General features: G+C 60.4%; 2 protein-coding genes across 7 annotated transcripts; both read left to right on the plus strand.

Annotated features, from left to right (window-relative positions):
• Window positions 1-414: 414 nt before the first annotated feature.
• SLC12A9 (solute carrier family 12 member 9) lies at window positions 415-10203 on the plus strand. Of its 5 annotated transcripts, none has more exons than XM_006046456.3 (14): window positions 591-729; window positions 1485-1707; window positions 1921-2055; window positions 2509-2640; window positions 3272-3580; window positions 4404-4511; window positions 4630-4741; window positions 5271-5428; window positions 5527-5609; window positions 5775-5899; window positions 6053-6245; window positions 6409-6583; window positions 6841-6987; window positions 8928-10203. In XM_006046456.3, the coding sequence occupies exons 2-14, from the start codon at window positions 1527-1529 to the stop codon at window positions 9812-9814; spliced, it is 2745 nt and encodes a 914-aa protein (XP_006046518.1). In that variant the 5' UTR covers window positions 591-729; window positions 1485-1526; the 3' UTR covers window positions 9815-10203. The 5 variants fall into 5 exon arrangements, with proteins under 5 accessions (XP_025131204.1, XP_006046518.1, XP_025131202.1 ...); XM_025275417.2 differs by having other exon boundaries at window positions 630-729; window positions 1455-1707; XM_025275418.2 differs by lacking the exon at window positions 591-729 and adding an exon at window positions 743-907.
• Window positions 10204-10351: 148 nt separating this feature from the next.
• Window positions 10352-14420, plus strand: TRIP6 (thyroid hormone receptor interactor 6). 2 transcript variants are annotated; one of them, XM_025275431.3, is made up of 9 exons: window positions 10352-10791; window positions 11059-11186; window positions 11277-11402; window positions 11673-12059; window positions 12380-12473; window positions 12581-12750; window positions 13455-13633; window positions 13895-14015; window positions 14151-14420. In XM_025275431.3, exons 1-9 carry the CDS (start codon window positions 10683-10685, stop codon window positions 14280-14282), a joined length of 1446 nt encoding a protein of 481 aa, XP_025131216.2. In that variant the 5' UTR covers window positions 10352-10682; the 3' UTR covers window positions 14283-14420. The 2 variants fall into 2 exon arrangements, with proteins under 2 accessions (XP_025131216.2, XP_044792199.1); XM_044936264.2 differs by lacking the exon at window positions 11673-12059 and having other exon boundaries at window positions 10356-10791.
• Window positions 14421-15067: the final 647 nt, after the last annotated feature.

Raw genomic sequence — 15067 nt, forward strand, 5'->3', positions numbered from 1 at the left:
ACCTTGCAGGGAACCACGAGAGCGGGTGGGGGACGAGACTGAACCAACCAAGGCCAGCGCCTCCAGGGCTCGCCCGGATCGGCAGCCAATGGCGCCCTCAGGTGGTGGAAGCGAGAAGAACAGCCGGTGGGCTGGACCCGGCGCTAGTGGAGGGCGCCGCAGGGGTGAGGGCTGGGGCTGGAACCTGGTGCACAGGACGGGGATCCCGGAGGCTGGAAGAGGCGGACCCCTTAAGGCGTAGGCCGACAGGGCCCTGCCTTCCTAGCGGCACACCTGGGCCAGGTGTCGTGGCCCCCCCACCTGCCGGAGGCCTTCAGCCGTCAGGACACGCCCCTTTCAGCAGCGTCACCGCCCAGCTCCGAGTGGGGTCCCGCCCACGCGGTGGGCGCTCGTTTGCACCAGGGTGATGGGTGCAGTGGGAGCTGTGGCCAACACCGTGCCGGAGACGTGCGTCTGAGGGGCGACACCTGGCAGCACCCCCTTCGCACGTGGGGCGGGGAGCCGCGCTGCCAGCGTTAGCCCACTGGGGCGGGGCTTCCCCCGGGCGCGCCCACGGGGCGGGGCCGGGCTCGGGGACCAATGGGGCGCGTGTGTGCTGGTCGGGGGCAGGATCCAGGCCTGGCATCCCGGTAGCCGCAGCTGTCTTTTCCGGCACCCGCGCCCCCTCAGCCAGTAGCAGACCCCTCCCGCTCTCGGGGATCACCCCCGAGCGGCTGCGTCCTCCAGTGGGTGAGTGAGCCCGCTGCCACACCCGGGCTGTAAGGGTGCGCCTGGCCGGGGTGAAGCGAATCTCGGCCCGCTCCAACCCGCCCCGGGGAGAAAATGGGAAGGAACCGGTGCAGGAAAGAGGACCACCTCGTGTGGCCGGCCGATGATGTTTTTGTTTTGGTCGTCGGGGAGTGGCGGGGTCGGTAGAGTTTGGGGAATGCCTTGTGTGGGTGGGAGGAATCTGGTGAGGTTAAAGAGAGAGGAGGCTGTCTGAGATGGGCTGAGAGAAGAGGGTTGATGGAGGGCGGGGCTTTGGAAGATTGAGAAGTTTCCTATTGCCCGGGGATGAGGTGATTGCATGGAGGATCTTGGGGGGCGGCTCAGGACCCCGGAGGAACGGGTGAGGAGGGCCGCCTGTCCATAACTCACTTCCCCTTTGAGGGATTTGCTTCCTCTTGTGCTGCTAGTTAAGAAGGTGGAAGATCTTTGCACCTTTCCAGAGCCAATGCCATCCCTCCTCTCAGGGATATGGGGGAAGGGGTGGCCCCAGGAGCTGGGAGGGGCCTTCGTACCCGGTCCTGAGACTTGGAGCCTACCATTGGTGGGGCAGTGGCCAGGATCAGCCTGCCCCCCACCCCCATTAACTCTTGGAGTTGCTGGTGAACGTGAATGTGAGTGTGTGTGTGTTTCCTTTTGGAGGAAGTTTCTGGGTGTTTGATTAGACGTGTTTCGTGGGGTCTCCACAGAGCTGCTTCCACTCAGCAAACTCTTTGCAGGCCTTGTAACCCGTTGGTGGCTTCCTCTGCCTGCTCTCGACCATGGCCAGTGAGAACTCTCCTCTGCTGGCCTACCGGCTCCTGGGGGAGGAGGGGGTTTCCTTCCCTGCCAATGGGGCCGGAGGTCCTGGAGGGGCACCGGCCCGGAAACTCTCCACCTTCCTGGGTGTGGTGGTGCCCACAGTCCTGTCCATGTTCAGTATAGTGGTGTTCTTGAGGATTGGTGAGTTGGCGCTGGTTTACTCAAGGTTGGGACTGGAATGAGGTTGGGGAAGGGCCCTGGGAGAAGCTGGTGAATGAAGGGCTTGGGGGAGGGGCCCCCAGTGGCCTTGGGCTTAGCTCTGCCCTGAGGTAACTGATGACCTCAGGGTGGGAGGGATGGGAGGGGCAGGAGGGGTGAGCCGCCATCTGACCTGCTTTGCCACTCCTGTCCCAGGGTTTGTGGTGGGTCATGCTGGTCTGCTTCAGGCTTTGGCCATGCTCCTGGTTGCCTACGTCATCCTGGCCCTCACCGTGCTCTCCGTCTGTGCCATCGCCACCAACGGAGCTGTGCGAGGGGGCGGAGCCTACTGTATCCTCAACCTGGGTGGACGGTGGTCTGGGCTCTTCTGTCTTATGGGGGGAGGAGAGGGCCCCTCCCTGCGTCTCCTGGGGGGCAGGCCAGTTCTAATGAACATCCAGTGGACAGGTTGGTATGGAGAAGGTCACCAGCATGGCCTTACACGGTACAGCCACCGTGGTCGAGTCCACCAGGTGTCTCCGTGGCTGCCATTTTGGTTCTAACAGTCCTGTCAGATAGTCTTCATCTTATGAACAAGGACATTCAAGAGTGCTAGTGACTTGGACAAAGCCACGTGGCTAGGGAGTGGCCGCACTGGGACATACCACCTCTGGGAAGAGTCCCGTGTGTTCAGGGAGAAAAGGCCTGGAGGGCCAGCTGCACGGTGCTTTGTGCCTGGGCCCTGCCTCCCATTCCGATTCAGTTTCTTTTCCCTTAACACTCACCCACTACTTCCACTTTCAGTCATGATCAGTCGGACTCTGGGGCCTGAGGTTGGCGGCAGCATCGGCCTGATGTTCTACCTGGCTAACGTCTGTGGCTGCGCCGTCTCCCTGCTGGGGCTGGTGGAGGCCATACTTGACGTCTTCGGGGCTGGTCTGTGCACCCCACTCTGGTCTGGGGGGCCCCGAGGATTTTCAGGGTCAGGGATTCTGGGATCACAGCAGGGGGAGAAGCCCTCTCCTGGGACAGACGCACTTTCTTGAGTGCCTGCTGTGTGCCCAGCCTCGTGCAGACATCCTAGAGAATGTCCTGGCCCACGAGGAGCTCACCATCTAGTCGGGGGGTGGGGGTGGGGAGGGCAGGCTGACACTCTGAAAATTGACAAAGCAAGATTGCCGGTACCCCCCACGGAGGGCTAGGATGCTGGAGTACAGTTGGGTGAAGTGTTAGTCTCTCAGTCATGTCTGACTCTTTGCGACCCCGTGGACTGTAGCCCGCCAGGTTCCTCTGTCCATGGGGATTCTCCAGGCAAGAATTCTAGAGTGGGTTGCCATGCCCTCCTCCAGGGGATCTTCCTGACCCAGGGATCGAACCTGGGTCTCTTGCATTACAGGTGGATTCGTTACCGTCTGAGCTACCAGGGGAGTCCAGCTGGGTGGGGGAGTGGGAAAGATGGCCTTTCTGAGGACAAGTGGGCCAAAGATGGGGTCTCTGCCTGCTCTGAGTCATGACTGGGGTCCCTCCTTGGAGGCGTGGCCATCTAACTGTTCTTTCCTCTCTGCAGATGCCTCAGGGTCCAGTGGCCTCCGGGTCCTGCCCCAGGGCTACGGCTGGAGCCTGCTCTACGGTTCCCTGCTGCTGGGCCTGGTGGGCGGGGTCTGTACCCTGGGGGCCGGCCTCTACGCCAGGGCCTCCTTCCTCACATTTCTGCTGGTCTCTGGTTCCCTGGCCTCCGTGCTGGTCAGCTTTGTGGCTGTGGGGCCCAGGGACATCCCGTTGGCTCCTCGGCCTGGCCCCAATGGCTCTTCCCTGCCACCCCAGGTCGGCCACTTCACTGGCTTCAACAGCAGCACCCTGAAGGCTAATCTGGATGGTGAGCTGGGTGCAGGGGTTCTGGGGGTTCTCAGGGCAAGGGGTGAGCCCGTGGTGGGGGTGGCTTGGAATCTCTGGATGAGAACAGATGTCAGAGATCATCAGTGGTGAGAGACTGGACCTGGAACAGGTTGATTAGAATCTGTTGGGCACTTGTTGGCCGCTTTGTGTTTGGCCCAGCAAGAATGACCACGAGACAGTCTCTGCCTTAGAGGAACTTGTTTAATCAGAGAGATAAGATGTGCATTCAGGAAACAAATTGCATATTAGGATGGGGTATGATTTAAGGAGATAAGAATCATAGAGGAGTCCAGAGGAGGGAGACCTGGGTATGAGCTGGGTGGCCAGGGGGTCGGGAAAGCTGGTAGAGCTAGAAGTGGCCTGAGTGGGGCTGGGAAATTCATTGTTGTTTGTTTTGCTGTGCTGGGTCTTACTTGTGGCATGTGAGATCTAGTTCCTTGACCAAGGATTGAATCCGGGCTCCCTGTATTGGGAGCTTGGAGTCCTAGCCACTGGACCAGCAGGGAAATCCCAGGGGTTGGAAAACTCAGATAGGAGGGTGAGGGAAGGCAGCTAGGAAAGAGTGTGGATGAAGATGTGGAGGGAAGAACAGAGGTGCATGGGGGAGAAGGAGGAGATGAAGTCAGCTGAGCCCAGGCCAGAGACGGGGGTCAGAGCTGGGGTCTTGGCAAGCTGGTCAGGGTGGTGGGGAGGCAAGGGGTGTGTTTTAGAATAGGAGGGAAGGGAGGCGGGGCCAAAACGCCTGGATCCCTAGGAGGGATGCTGACACCCTTTCGTCCCTGGGAATGATCCCTCCTCCTCAGCCGGCTACGCCAAGGACTACACCACGGGGGCCATGATGACCTTTGCCAGCGTCTTTGCTGTTCTTTTTAACGGCTGCACGGGCATCATGGCTGGGGCCAACATGTCAGGTGAGCGTCCCTGGGGGAGGGGGCTGCCTTGCCACCTGGTGCCCCTCCAAGGTGCTGTGGGGGCTCAGGGATGTGGGGGCTGGTGGAGGACCCTCCCCCTCTGCTCCCTTCCCTCCAGGGGAGCTGAAAGACCCCAGCCGGGCCATTCCTCTGGGCACGATCGTTGCTGTTGCCTATACTTTCTTCATCTACATCCTGCTTTTCTTCCTCTCCAGCTTCACGTGTGACAGGTGCCTGGGCACGGGGTGGAGTGGGGTGTGGGAACGGAGTTGTCACACCTGGTTCACCAAATGAAGCGCTGGCTGGGAGTGGGGGTGGGAGATGCCTACATGGTTGAGGTGTGTGGAAACTGGGCAGTGAGTCGGAGCTGATGCCTGAAATGGGGAAGGCTGGCGCCATGGTAAGGACCCACCGGAAGCCAGCATTGGCTTCCTGCCTGGGCTGCTGTCAGCATGTGGCCTGGGGGTGGGGCTTGCCAGTCAATTGGTGGCTCTATAAATATGTGGCCTCTTGTGCCTATGCCGTTGGGAACGTCCACCCTGTGATGAAATCCACAGCAGCCCAATGACAACCAGTAGAACGCCCAGTCTGACCCCCAGGCCCACTCCGTCTATCAGTATGATTCTTGAGGTCAGGGCTGGGGTCAGTCCAGAACACCTAGCGCTGAACCTGCCCAGTGTTGAGAGCACTGTTCTCACCAGGTCCCTGGGGGTGGACGCACCTTGATTTCCGGCCTCCTCCTCCTCTCCGTGCTTGTAGGGTGCTGCTGCAGGAGGACTACGGCTTCTTCCGAGCCATCAGCCTGTGGCCCCCACTGGTGCTGGTCGGGATCTACGCCACGTCACTCTCCGCCTCCATGAGCTCCCTCATTGGCGCCTCCCGCATCCTCCATGCCCTGGCCCAGGATGACCTCTTCGGTGGGTTTCCCCTGCCTGGTTGCACCTTCCCGTGCCTGTCTCTGTCCCCTGCTCGCCCCGGGCTCACTTTTCTGCCTACCGCCTTTCTGTTTGCACAGGAGTGATCCTGGCGCCGGCCAAGGTGGTATCCCGAGGGGGGAACCCCTGGGGGGCTGTGCTGTATTCCTGGGGCCTCGTGCAGGTAAGCCTGTCTCCTCGAGTTGCCCTCACCCTCAGCCCCTCCGGTTACACTCCTGGGACTGGGGAGGGTTGGGCATGCATGCGGGGAGACGTACCCAAGGTGGCAGGATGTGTTGGCCTTTGATGGGGGCGGGAACGAGCGCCCAGCCTTTTGGTCCATGTCCAGCTGGTGCTCCTGGCCGGAAAGCTGAACACGCTGGCCGCCGTGGTCACCGTCTTCTACTTGGTGGCCTATGCTGCCGTGGACTTGTCCTGCCTGAGCCTGGAGTGGGCCTCTGCCCCCAACTTCCGGTGAGAGAAGGAGCCGCCTGTGTCCCCAGAGGAAGGGTGGGAGTAACAACGGCGGGAAGGCCTGGGACCAAGCGCAAGATTTCGGGCGGGAGCGGAGGTGATGATGTGATTTCGGGCGGTTTCAAGCGCTCTTCCTTCTCTGTCGGCCCTCAGCCCCACCTTCAACCTCTTCTCCTGGCACACCTGCTTGCTGGGGGTGGCCTCCTGCCTGCTCATGATGTTCCTCATCAGCCCCGGGGCTGCCGGCGGCTCCCTGCTCCTCATGGGCCTGCTTTCTGCCCTGCTCACTGCTCGAGGAGGGCCCAGCAGCTGGGGCTACGTCAGCCAGGCCCTGCTTTTCCACCAGGTCCAGGGAGCTGGCAGGGGGAGTGTGGGGCCGGCTGGGGAAGGGAAGAGGCGGGTTGGGAACACCCCTGCTCCAGGGAGACCTCGGGTTGATTCCCATCCCAGTTGATGGATGAGGGTCATCTGCCAGAGCCCTTCCTCCCCCCACCTCCCCTTGACCCCAGGTGCGGAAGTACCTGCTCCGGCTGGACGTCCGGAAGGACCACGTGAAGTTCTGGCGGCCGCAGCTGCTGCTTCTGGTGGGGAACCCGCGGGGTGCCCTGCCTCTGCTGCGATTGGCCAACCAGCTCAAGAAAGGGGGTCTCTACGTGCTGGGCCATGTCACCCTGGGAGACCTCGGTCAGTTGCCCTCCACTCATACCACCCCCCCCCCACCCCCACCCCCCCCCCCCCCGCCACATCCCCTCTCTCTCCCTCTGGTTCCCAGACACTCTTTGTGTTCTTGGTGTCCCTGAGACCTCTTGCAGTCTTCCCAGATCGCCCTTCCTACCAGTCACGTCCCTGCCCAGACCCTTCTTTTCTGCCCATGTGGGATCTGGACTTGAGGAGAAAGTACACGAGTCTGGCCCACATGTGTTTGCCTGCCTTCTCTGCAGACTCTCTGCCCTCGGATCCTGTGCAGCCGCAGTACGGGGCATGGCTGAGCCTGGTGGACCGGGCTCAAGTGAAGGCCTTTGTGGATCTCACCCTCTCACCCTCCGTGCGCCAGGGAGCTCAGCACTTGCTGCGGATCTCCGGTCTTGGTGAGCTGCCCTCGGCCCGCTCTGTGGCCCCTCTCAGTCTCTGCTCCCCTCCCCCCCGAGAGTAAACCACAGATTGCAGACTCCGAAAGGAACCCACCGTCTCGTGCAGACAGGACTTGATTCTCAAAGATAAAAGACAGTGTGTGAGGAGGTCTCTGAGGAGCTGCCTTAGGACTAGAGATGGAAGGACATGGCTTTTTTGGTTTCTTTCTGACCCATGATTGGGGCACAGGCTCTGAAGAGCGTGTTGTTTTCCTGGGGACAGTGGGAGAAGGATTTGAGGCTAGGTGTTGCCCCCATCAAAATCCAGGGCAGATGCTTTCTAACCACTGGAGTTCAGAAAGAGGAAGACCGTGGTCACTGATGTGGTGGACAAGGTTTTGTGATGAGATAGTATCTCAGCTGAGACTTGAGCAGAGAAGGGGGAAGTGATGTAACTAACGAGGTCCCCAGACACTACAAAGAGTGCCAAGGGTGGCAGGGGAGTGGCTGATGCTCTCGGATGGAGTGGAATGTTCCTGGCTTTGTGACCATGTCCTCTGGCCCAGCACCCCACCTTCCTCCAAACCCCTGATGAGCCGCCTCCTCCTTTCTCAGTCTCAGGACTAACGTTTGCGCCCTCCCTGAGTGCATGCTTCCTGCCCCATTATAGTCTGGCTAAAGTTCAGCTGTTGGACATTGCCCTGCTCGTTTGGGTGGTTTCAATGAGAACCCTGGAAAATGCTCAGAATGGGGTGTGACTAGTTTAATTTGCAAGATCGGTTGGAGTTCCCACCTGGTAAGGAGTTCTAGGGGTGTTAGCAAGCATTATCAGATAGTATCAGATAGACCCTGCAGCATCTCCTCCAGTCCCATCTTTTGTGGGGAAGGCTGGACCCAGAGACCACACCTTTCATGCAGTTCATCCCTCTGAAAATAACTCACATAAAAAGGGAAAGGTTTTCTTTAAGCAGTTAGTTCCCTAGCAAGGAGAATTTGACTTACTGATAGATTTTGAGTAAACCATTTGCCCCTTGAGAATGGGTCTTAGAAGAGGTCTGAGTCTTCTTGTAAACCCAACCCTGCCACAGGGGAAACGATCCCATTCCATACTGGTTGTTCAGACGCTAAAGCCCGAGCTGTCAGCAGGGACTGGGGGCTTTGTGGTTGGCCACCACCCACTTAGTGGCTAAGAGAACGGGCTCTGGTGCCCAAGACATCATGGTCACTGCTGGCCCCAGAGTCTACCAGCCATGAGCCTTTGGGCTAGTGACTTCACCACTCTGGGTCTCAGGTTCCTTATCTGTAAGAGAGGGTGAGTAATCCTCTCTATCTCATAGCGTTGCTTCAGGGCTCTGATGAGTTAAAAATATGAAGTGCTTTCAACAGTACGGGGCCCCCGGTCAGTGTCCAGGTGGTAAGCTCACTGGGGGCTGTGCTTTGGACAGGCCATCATTAGGACTCTGTAGTCCTAGAAACGGATTGTGCAGCCCCCCGTCCTGAGCTTTCATCCTCCGCGAGCAGGGTCTAAGCGTTATCTCCCTGGGAGCCGAGGCCATGAGCTTGGTTAATTGGGGGGCCCCATCTGCCAGTGGAGTCAGGCTTACCTCCCATCACGAAAAGGTGTGCGGCTTGAAGCCCAGAATGGATGCATCCTACTGCCATGGACCGGAAGTGCTCCTTAGTTAAAGCAAGCTTTAGGGCGCACTTTGCCTATTTAGGTGGGGGAGATTAGTCATGGAGATAAATCAACGCATGTGAAAGTGTTTGGGAACACGGAAAGTTATTGTGCAAATGTGCGTAGTGTGGCCTTAAGAGGCCAAGCACAGTGCGCACGTCATGCCTGATGGCTGACACACGGCACTGTCAGTGTGGCAGTGGGCGCCCGTTGGTGCTCTGTGAGCTCAGCCCACTCGTCTAACTCCCCTGGGTTCCTTCTCCCCTACCTCTCTGCCCCCCAGGTGGCATGAAGCCCAACACGCTGGTCCTGGGTTTCTATGACGATGCTGCACCCCAGGATCACTTCCTGACTGACCCGGCTTTCTCTGAGCCTGCGGATGGCACCCAGGAGGCTGGGGCCCCGGCCCTGAGCACCCTGTTCCCTCCACCCCGGGCTCCTGGGAGCCCCCGGGCTCTCAGTCCCCAGGACTATGTGGCCACCGTGGCAGACGCCCTGAAGATGAACAAGAACGTGGTCCTGGCCCGGGCCTGTGGGGCCCTGCCCCCTGAGCGGCTGAGCCGGGGGTCTGGGGGCACCTCCCAGCCACACCACGTGGACGTGTGGCCCCTCAACCTGCTGCGGCCGCGGGGCGGGCCCGGCTACGTGGACGTGTGCGGCCTCTTCCTGCTGCAGATGGCGACCATCTTGGGCATGGTGCCTGCCTGGCACAGTGCCCGCCTCCGGATCTTCTTGTGCTTGGGGCCTCGGGAGGCCCCGGGGGCAGCCGAGGGGCGGCTGCGGGCACTGCTGAGCCAGTTGAGGATCCGGGCCGAGGTGCGGGAGGTGGTGTGGGGTGAGGGGGCTGCCTCCGAGGAGCCGGAGGAGGAGGAGGAAGGGGACTTTGTGAACGGCAGGCGGGGAGACGCTGAGGCAGAGGCCCTGGCATGCAGCGCCAACGCCCTGGTTCGGGCCCAGCAGGGGCGTGGTAGAGGAGGGCCCGGTGGGCCTGAGGAAGGGGATGGAGAGGTGGGGCCCGCCACCGCCCTCACCTTCTTGTACCTGCCACGGCCGCCTGCTGATTCTGCCCGCTACCTGCGCTACCTGGCGCTCCTGGAAATTCTGAGCCGCGATCTGGGCCCCACGCTGCTCATTCACGGTGTCACCCCTGTCACTTGCACTGATCTCTGATGCCCACGCCAAGCAGAGAGAGCGTCCAGGTCCTGTGGCCCACCTTGAGCGTAGGGTGAGAAGGGGAAGGGCTGCCTCTTGCCAGCCTCGCACGTGGGTCTCGGCCCCTGGTGGACGTATTAGGGCATCCAGGTCTCCCGGCCCCGGGTGCAGTTACTAACGCAGGGCAGCTGTCCCCACCACCTTCCCGGGGAAGGAGTCCACGGCCCTCCCTGTGGGCCTCCCTGCCTTCACCCGTGCCTTGACGGGGGCTGGGTCTCCGCTTGTGACTCTAGGCTACCTCAGTCTCCCCCGCCCCAACAGACCCCCCTGGACCCCTGAGGTTGTGATGTTTTTGTTCTGTTTTATTTTTCTAACTGCTCAATGTGAATAAAAGATCAAAACACTAAGTGCCGGCTGAGCATTTCTGGAAGGAGGGGGGGTGGTACGTGGGATGGAAAGAGGGAGAAATCTGTATGGGGGATGGGGACAGAAGAGCGTTGGAGAGACTCTCAGCAGGGAGGTGGCCACATGTGGGACCCGGGGCGCTGGCCTGGGGGTGGGGGGGTGCTGGTGGAGATGCAGGCTGCCGGCAGCCCGCAGACTCGGGCTCCGGAGGAAAGCGCTCCCTGCTCGCAGGAGGGGGCCCGACTCGGGGAGGGACGGCAGTTTAGGGCCTAGGGGGCCACGTGACCCTCCCCCAGGAATGCGATGATGTCACCAGGGGCGTGGCCATCCCCAAAATTAGGGAGGAAGGGGAAAAAAAAAACCAGAAAAAGTTTCTTTCCTGGAGTCCCAAGCAAGGTGTGGGACGGAAGAAGGGATCCAAGTCAGAGCCCCGGGGCTCCGTGGGGCCCGACCCGCTGTCTGAAGTCCCCCTTTCCAGACCATGTCCGGGCCCACCTGGCTCCCCCCGAAGCAGCCGGAGCCCGCTCGAGCCCCTCAGGGGAGAGCGTTCCCCCGAGGGGCCTCAGGGCCTCCCCCGGCCCATGGAGCAGGTAAGGCAGCCCCAGTGAGGCCCAGAGGCCCCCGGGCCACCAGCACTCTCAGCTCTGCCTTGCGCCGTCCGCGCCCCACTGAGCAGGCCCCTGCCGCCCCTTCCCCTCCCAGCCCCATTTGCGGACCCCAGGTGCAGGGCGGGGGGGGCGGGGGTGAAGAGGGACTCAAGATGTGAGTCCCTCTTCAAGGGTGAAGAGTGGCCTCCACGGGCGTCGTCACCTTGACCTTCCTCATCCCCACCTTGGCTCTCTCTTCCCTCACCCCAGCGCTCCAGCCCCACCCCCGGGTCAATTTTTGCCCTCTCCCATCCGAGCAGTGTTACCAGACCCCCGGGGGACCGGAGGACCGGGGGCTGGCCTGGGTGGGGTGCCACGGAGCACCCCAGCACTCACAGGTGAGCACAGGCACTGGGGGATGGGGCGATTTGGGCCAGGGGGGAGACCGTGGGATTTGCATTTCTCCCTGCTTTTTGCTCCCTCCCCAGGGCCTCCCCCAAGACAGGGGGGGCTTGCGCCCGGGAAGTCTGGATGCTGAGATAGACTCCCTGACCAGCATGCTGGCTGAGTTGGACGGGGGTCGAGGTCACGCCCTGCGGCGGCCTGACCGGCAGGTGACTCCCCTGTCCTGCCCCTGCCCCTTCCCCTTCCAATCCTTGACCCCGCCCCTCCCCCCTGAAGCCTGGTCCCTACTCTGAATCCCCCCATTCCCAAACCTCCCCCCGCCCCCCACACCCGCCCACAAGCCCCATGTGAGGGATGCTTACTCCGGGGCCCTTGTCAAAGCTGGTTCTTGCCTGGGTGCCCCAAGGGGTGGGGGGGTTCCTACAGATGGGTGTCTTGGAAATGGGCCCAGCTCACTCCCGCTCTGCGTCTCTCCCCAGGCTTACGAGCCCCCTGAGCCCCCAGTCTACCGCTCAGGGTCAGGCCCCTTGAGGCCGAATGGAGGGGCGCTTCCTCCCCCACCGCTCCCAGGGTCCCCCTATGGGGGCCCCACTCCGGCCTCCTATGCTACGGCCAGCACCCCCGCCGGCCCTGCCTTCCCTGTGCAAGTGAAAGTGGCACAACCCGTGAGAGGCTGTGGCCCTCCCAGGCGGGGGGCCTCTCAGGCCTCCGGGTCCTCCCCGGGCCCCCACTTTCCTCTCCCAGGCCGAGGTGAAGTCTGGGGGGCTGGCTACAGGAGCCACCGCGAGCCAGGGCCGGGGGCTAAGGAGGAGGCCCCGGGGGTCTCCAGCCCTGCAGGCGCAAGAGGAGGCGGGTATGGGCCCCAGGTAAGCCCTGGGCCCTGGGATTTCGGGTCCATCAAAGACAACTGGATGCTGACTGGGTGGGGTGCAGGGGAGGGGGTGTTAATGTTGGAGGTCTGGGATGTTGGGGCTCTGGATCCCCTGTGGATGTAGGGCAGGTCAGGACTAAAAGACGGAGGGGCCTAGATCTACACCCTGGCTGCCAGAGGGGCTCCCCCGGCCCCTGGGCTGGGACTTGTTCTGTGATAAGCTTTCTGGGTAGAACGGTCTGGTCGCCCTCGGGACCCTCAGTGACAGCACTGGGAGCTAGAGGTAGGGCCAAACCCCTGAGTCTCACCTCCCAGGTCCCCCTGAGCCAGCCTCCCGAGGAGGAGCTTGAGAGGTTGACCAAGAAGCTGGTGCACGACATGAACCACCCGCCCAGCGGGGAGTACTTCGGTGAGCTGACCCCCGACCTCAGGGAGGTGGGACTGCAGAGTCAGATGGACAGCGGATCTGGCTTCCCGGCCTGTGAGGGGGTTGACCCTGTCCCTCCCTGTCCCCAGGCCGCTGTGGTGGGTGCGGAGAAGACGTGGTCGGGGATGGGGCCGGGGTCGTAGCCCTGGATCGCGTCTTCCACGTGGGCTGCTTTGTGTGTTCTACATGCCGGGCCCAGCTCCGGGGCCAGCATTTCTACGCCGTGGAGAGGAGGGCGTATTGTGAGAGCTGCTATGTGGTGAGTGGTTGGGGGCCGGGAGGGCTTCCATCCAACTAGAATAAATGAGTTGGAAACTAGAGGAATAGGGCTTGAAGCAGGGGAACTGACACTGATAAACGAGAAGAAGGGATGAATGAAGTAAGGAGCGCCACACTGGCTGCTGGAGAAGGACGATATTCCCTCATACGTGTGAAGCATTTATTTATTTTTGGCTGCGCTGGGCCTTCATTGCTGCCAGCCGGCTTTCTCTAGCTGCGGTGCGCGGGCTTCTCATTGTGGTGGCTTCTCTTGTTGCAGACTACAGGCTCTAGAGTGTAGGCTCAGTAGTTGTGGTGCATGGGGTTAGTTGTTCTGAGGCGAATGGGATCTTCCCAGACCAGGGATCGAACTCAGGTCCCCTGCCTTGCAGGGCAGATTCTTAACCACTGGACCGCCAGTAAAGTCCCAGGCATTTATTTTAGATTTACAGGAACGTGCTAAATCCCCACAATATCCCAGTGAAGCAGCTACTACTGCTGAAGGATAAACGAAGCTCAGAGAGGTTAAATAACTTGTCCAGGAAGCTGCAGTGCTGGGGTCAGTACTCAGATCTGTTCAAGGTCACCTTTCACTGAATCCCATGCAGGTAGATAGAGAAATAAGATGGATAGGCTAGACGGATGCCTGTAAGGGCTCCTGCGGGTCTCCCCAGCCCCCGACCTTCCTATCCTCCTTCCTGCCAGGCCACCCTGGAGAAGTGCTCCACGTGCTCCCAGCCCATCCTGGACCGGATTCTTCGGGCTATGGGGAAGGCCTACCACCCGGGCTGCTTCACCTGTGTGGTGTGCCACCGCGGCCTCGACGGCATTCCTTTCACTGTGGATGCCACGAGCCAGATCCACTGCATCGAGGATTTCCACAGGTCAGCCGGGTCCCCAGCTTCTGTCTCAGGATGTCTGGGCTGGCCTTTCCCATCTTCCTCATGACTCCTTCCCACTGCAGTACCAGCCTCTCCTGTTTGGCAACCCTGGCTGTGCCTCTTTCTCTCTTTCCCTAAGATCCCAAACTCTACCTCCCTTTGGTCTCTCCCATCTCCTGCCTTGTCCTGCCTTCTTTGGGATCTACTGTTAGTCCCCTCCAACCCTGGGGCTTGACAGCCTCCTGGGTTCCCTTCCACCCCCAGGAAGTTTGCCCCAAGATGCTCAGTATGTGGTGGGGCCATCATGCCCGAACCAGGTCAGGAGGAGACCGTGCGAATCGTAGCTCTGGATCGCAGTTTTCACATTGGCTGTTACAAGTGTGAGGTAGGGGGGGCCTGGGCAACGGTGGGGGGAGGGGAAGGGTTATTGGGGTCTGGGGCGCTGGGTGTGGTAAAGCATGATGGAAAAGGATCTCAGGGGTCCCAGCCTGATGGGAAGCTGCTGCTTCTTTCTAAACAGGAGTGTGGGCTGCTGCTCTCCTCTGAGGGTGAGTGTCAGGGCTGCTACCCACTGGATGGGCACATCTTGTGCAAGACCTGCAGTGCCTGGCGGATCCAGGAGCTCTCGGCCACCGTCACCACCGACTGCTGAGTCTCCCGAGGAGCACCTGCTGTGCCCTCCCTTCCCATCCATCACCCTCCCCGACAACCACCTTTATAACTTTGTCACCAAATGCTGTCTCCTTGCCTCCAGTCACGAAATAACAACCCAGCCAGAGTTTACAAAACACTTTAAAGTCTGTTGTCTCATCTGATACTCTCACATCAACCCAACACAAGCAGGTTGTGGTGACTGGCCTGCATTTTCACCTGAGAAGTGACTTCCTCAGGTTGCATGGCTCCCAAATGGCAGAACCAAGATCGGAAGGGTCTTCCTAGTCCTGGGTCAGTTTTTTGCAACTCCATTGTACACTGTTTTAAAAGTAGTTTCTGTAGAGACACTCCCCCCTCCCAACCCCGCCACAAGCCCTGGGAACAAGGCTGCAGTATGTGCAAGAAAGGCAGCATTTCCTAAAGTCTTCACACTCAACTCACTGAACAACGACTTTTTTGTTATCCCTGGGGTGGTGGTGCATTTAATCTGGGGCAGCCCAGATCCTGCTTGGCTGTCAGGCTCACAACCTACAACCGATCTCATCAAGGTGCTGGTTGGGGTCTGCCACTTTTACTTAAAGATCGGGTGCCTTTGTGGAAGAAGAGCAGGAACAATGCGTTTTGCAGGTAGCGCATACTGACAACCAATAACCGCTGGTTCTCTGGTGGGATCACAAAATGGTGGGAAATGCTTTAAAATGGTTGCTGTATCCGCGAAAACGGAAGCGTCCCTAAACCTCTGCCCTGCGCAAGGAGAGGGGAGAACCATTCCTGATGAAGTCG

Source organism: Bubalus bubalis, chromosome 24 (genome assembly GCF_019923935.1).
Source record: "Bubalus bubalis isolate 160015118507 breed Murrah chromosome 24, NDDB_SH_1, whole genome shotgun sequence".
Classification (NCBI taxonomy): domain Eukaryota; kingdom Metazoa; phylum Chordata; class Mammalia; order Artiodactyla; family Bovidae; genus Bubalus; species Bubalus bubalis.

Coding starts and splice junctions, on each gene's coding strand:
- TRIP6 (XM_025275431.3), top strand. CDS start 10,683: ATGTCCGGGCCCACCTGGCTCCCCCCGAAGCAGCCGGAGCCCGCTCGA. Junction 12,751..13,454: donor ATTGTGAGAGCTGCTATGTG/GTGAGTGGTTGG, acceptor CCTTCCTGCCAG/GCCACCCTGGAGAAGTGCTC. Junction 13,634..13,894: donor TGCATCGAGGATTTCCACAG/GTCAGCCGGGTC, acceptor TTCCACCCCCAG/GAAGTTTGCCCCAAGATGCT.
- SLC12A9 (XM_006046456.3), top strand. CDS start 1,527: ATGGCCAGTGAGAACTCTCCTCTGCTGGCCTACCGGCTCCTGGGGGAG. Junction 3,581..4,403: donor CCTGAAGGCTAATCTGGATG/GTGAGCTGGGTG, acceptor CCTCCTCCTCAG/CCGGCTACGCCAAGGACTAC. Junction 5,610..5,774: donor ATTCCTGGGGCCTCGTGCAG/GTAAGCCTGTCT, acceptor GTCCATGTCCAG/CTGGTGCTCCTGGCCGGAAA.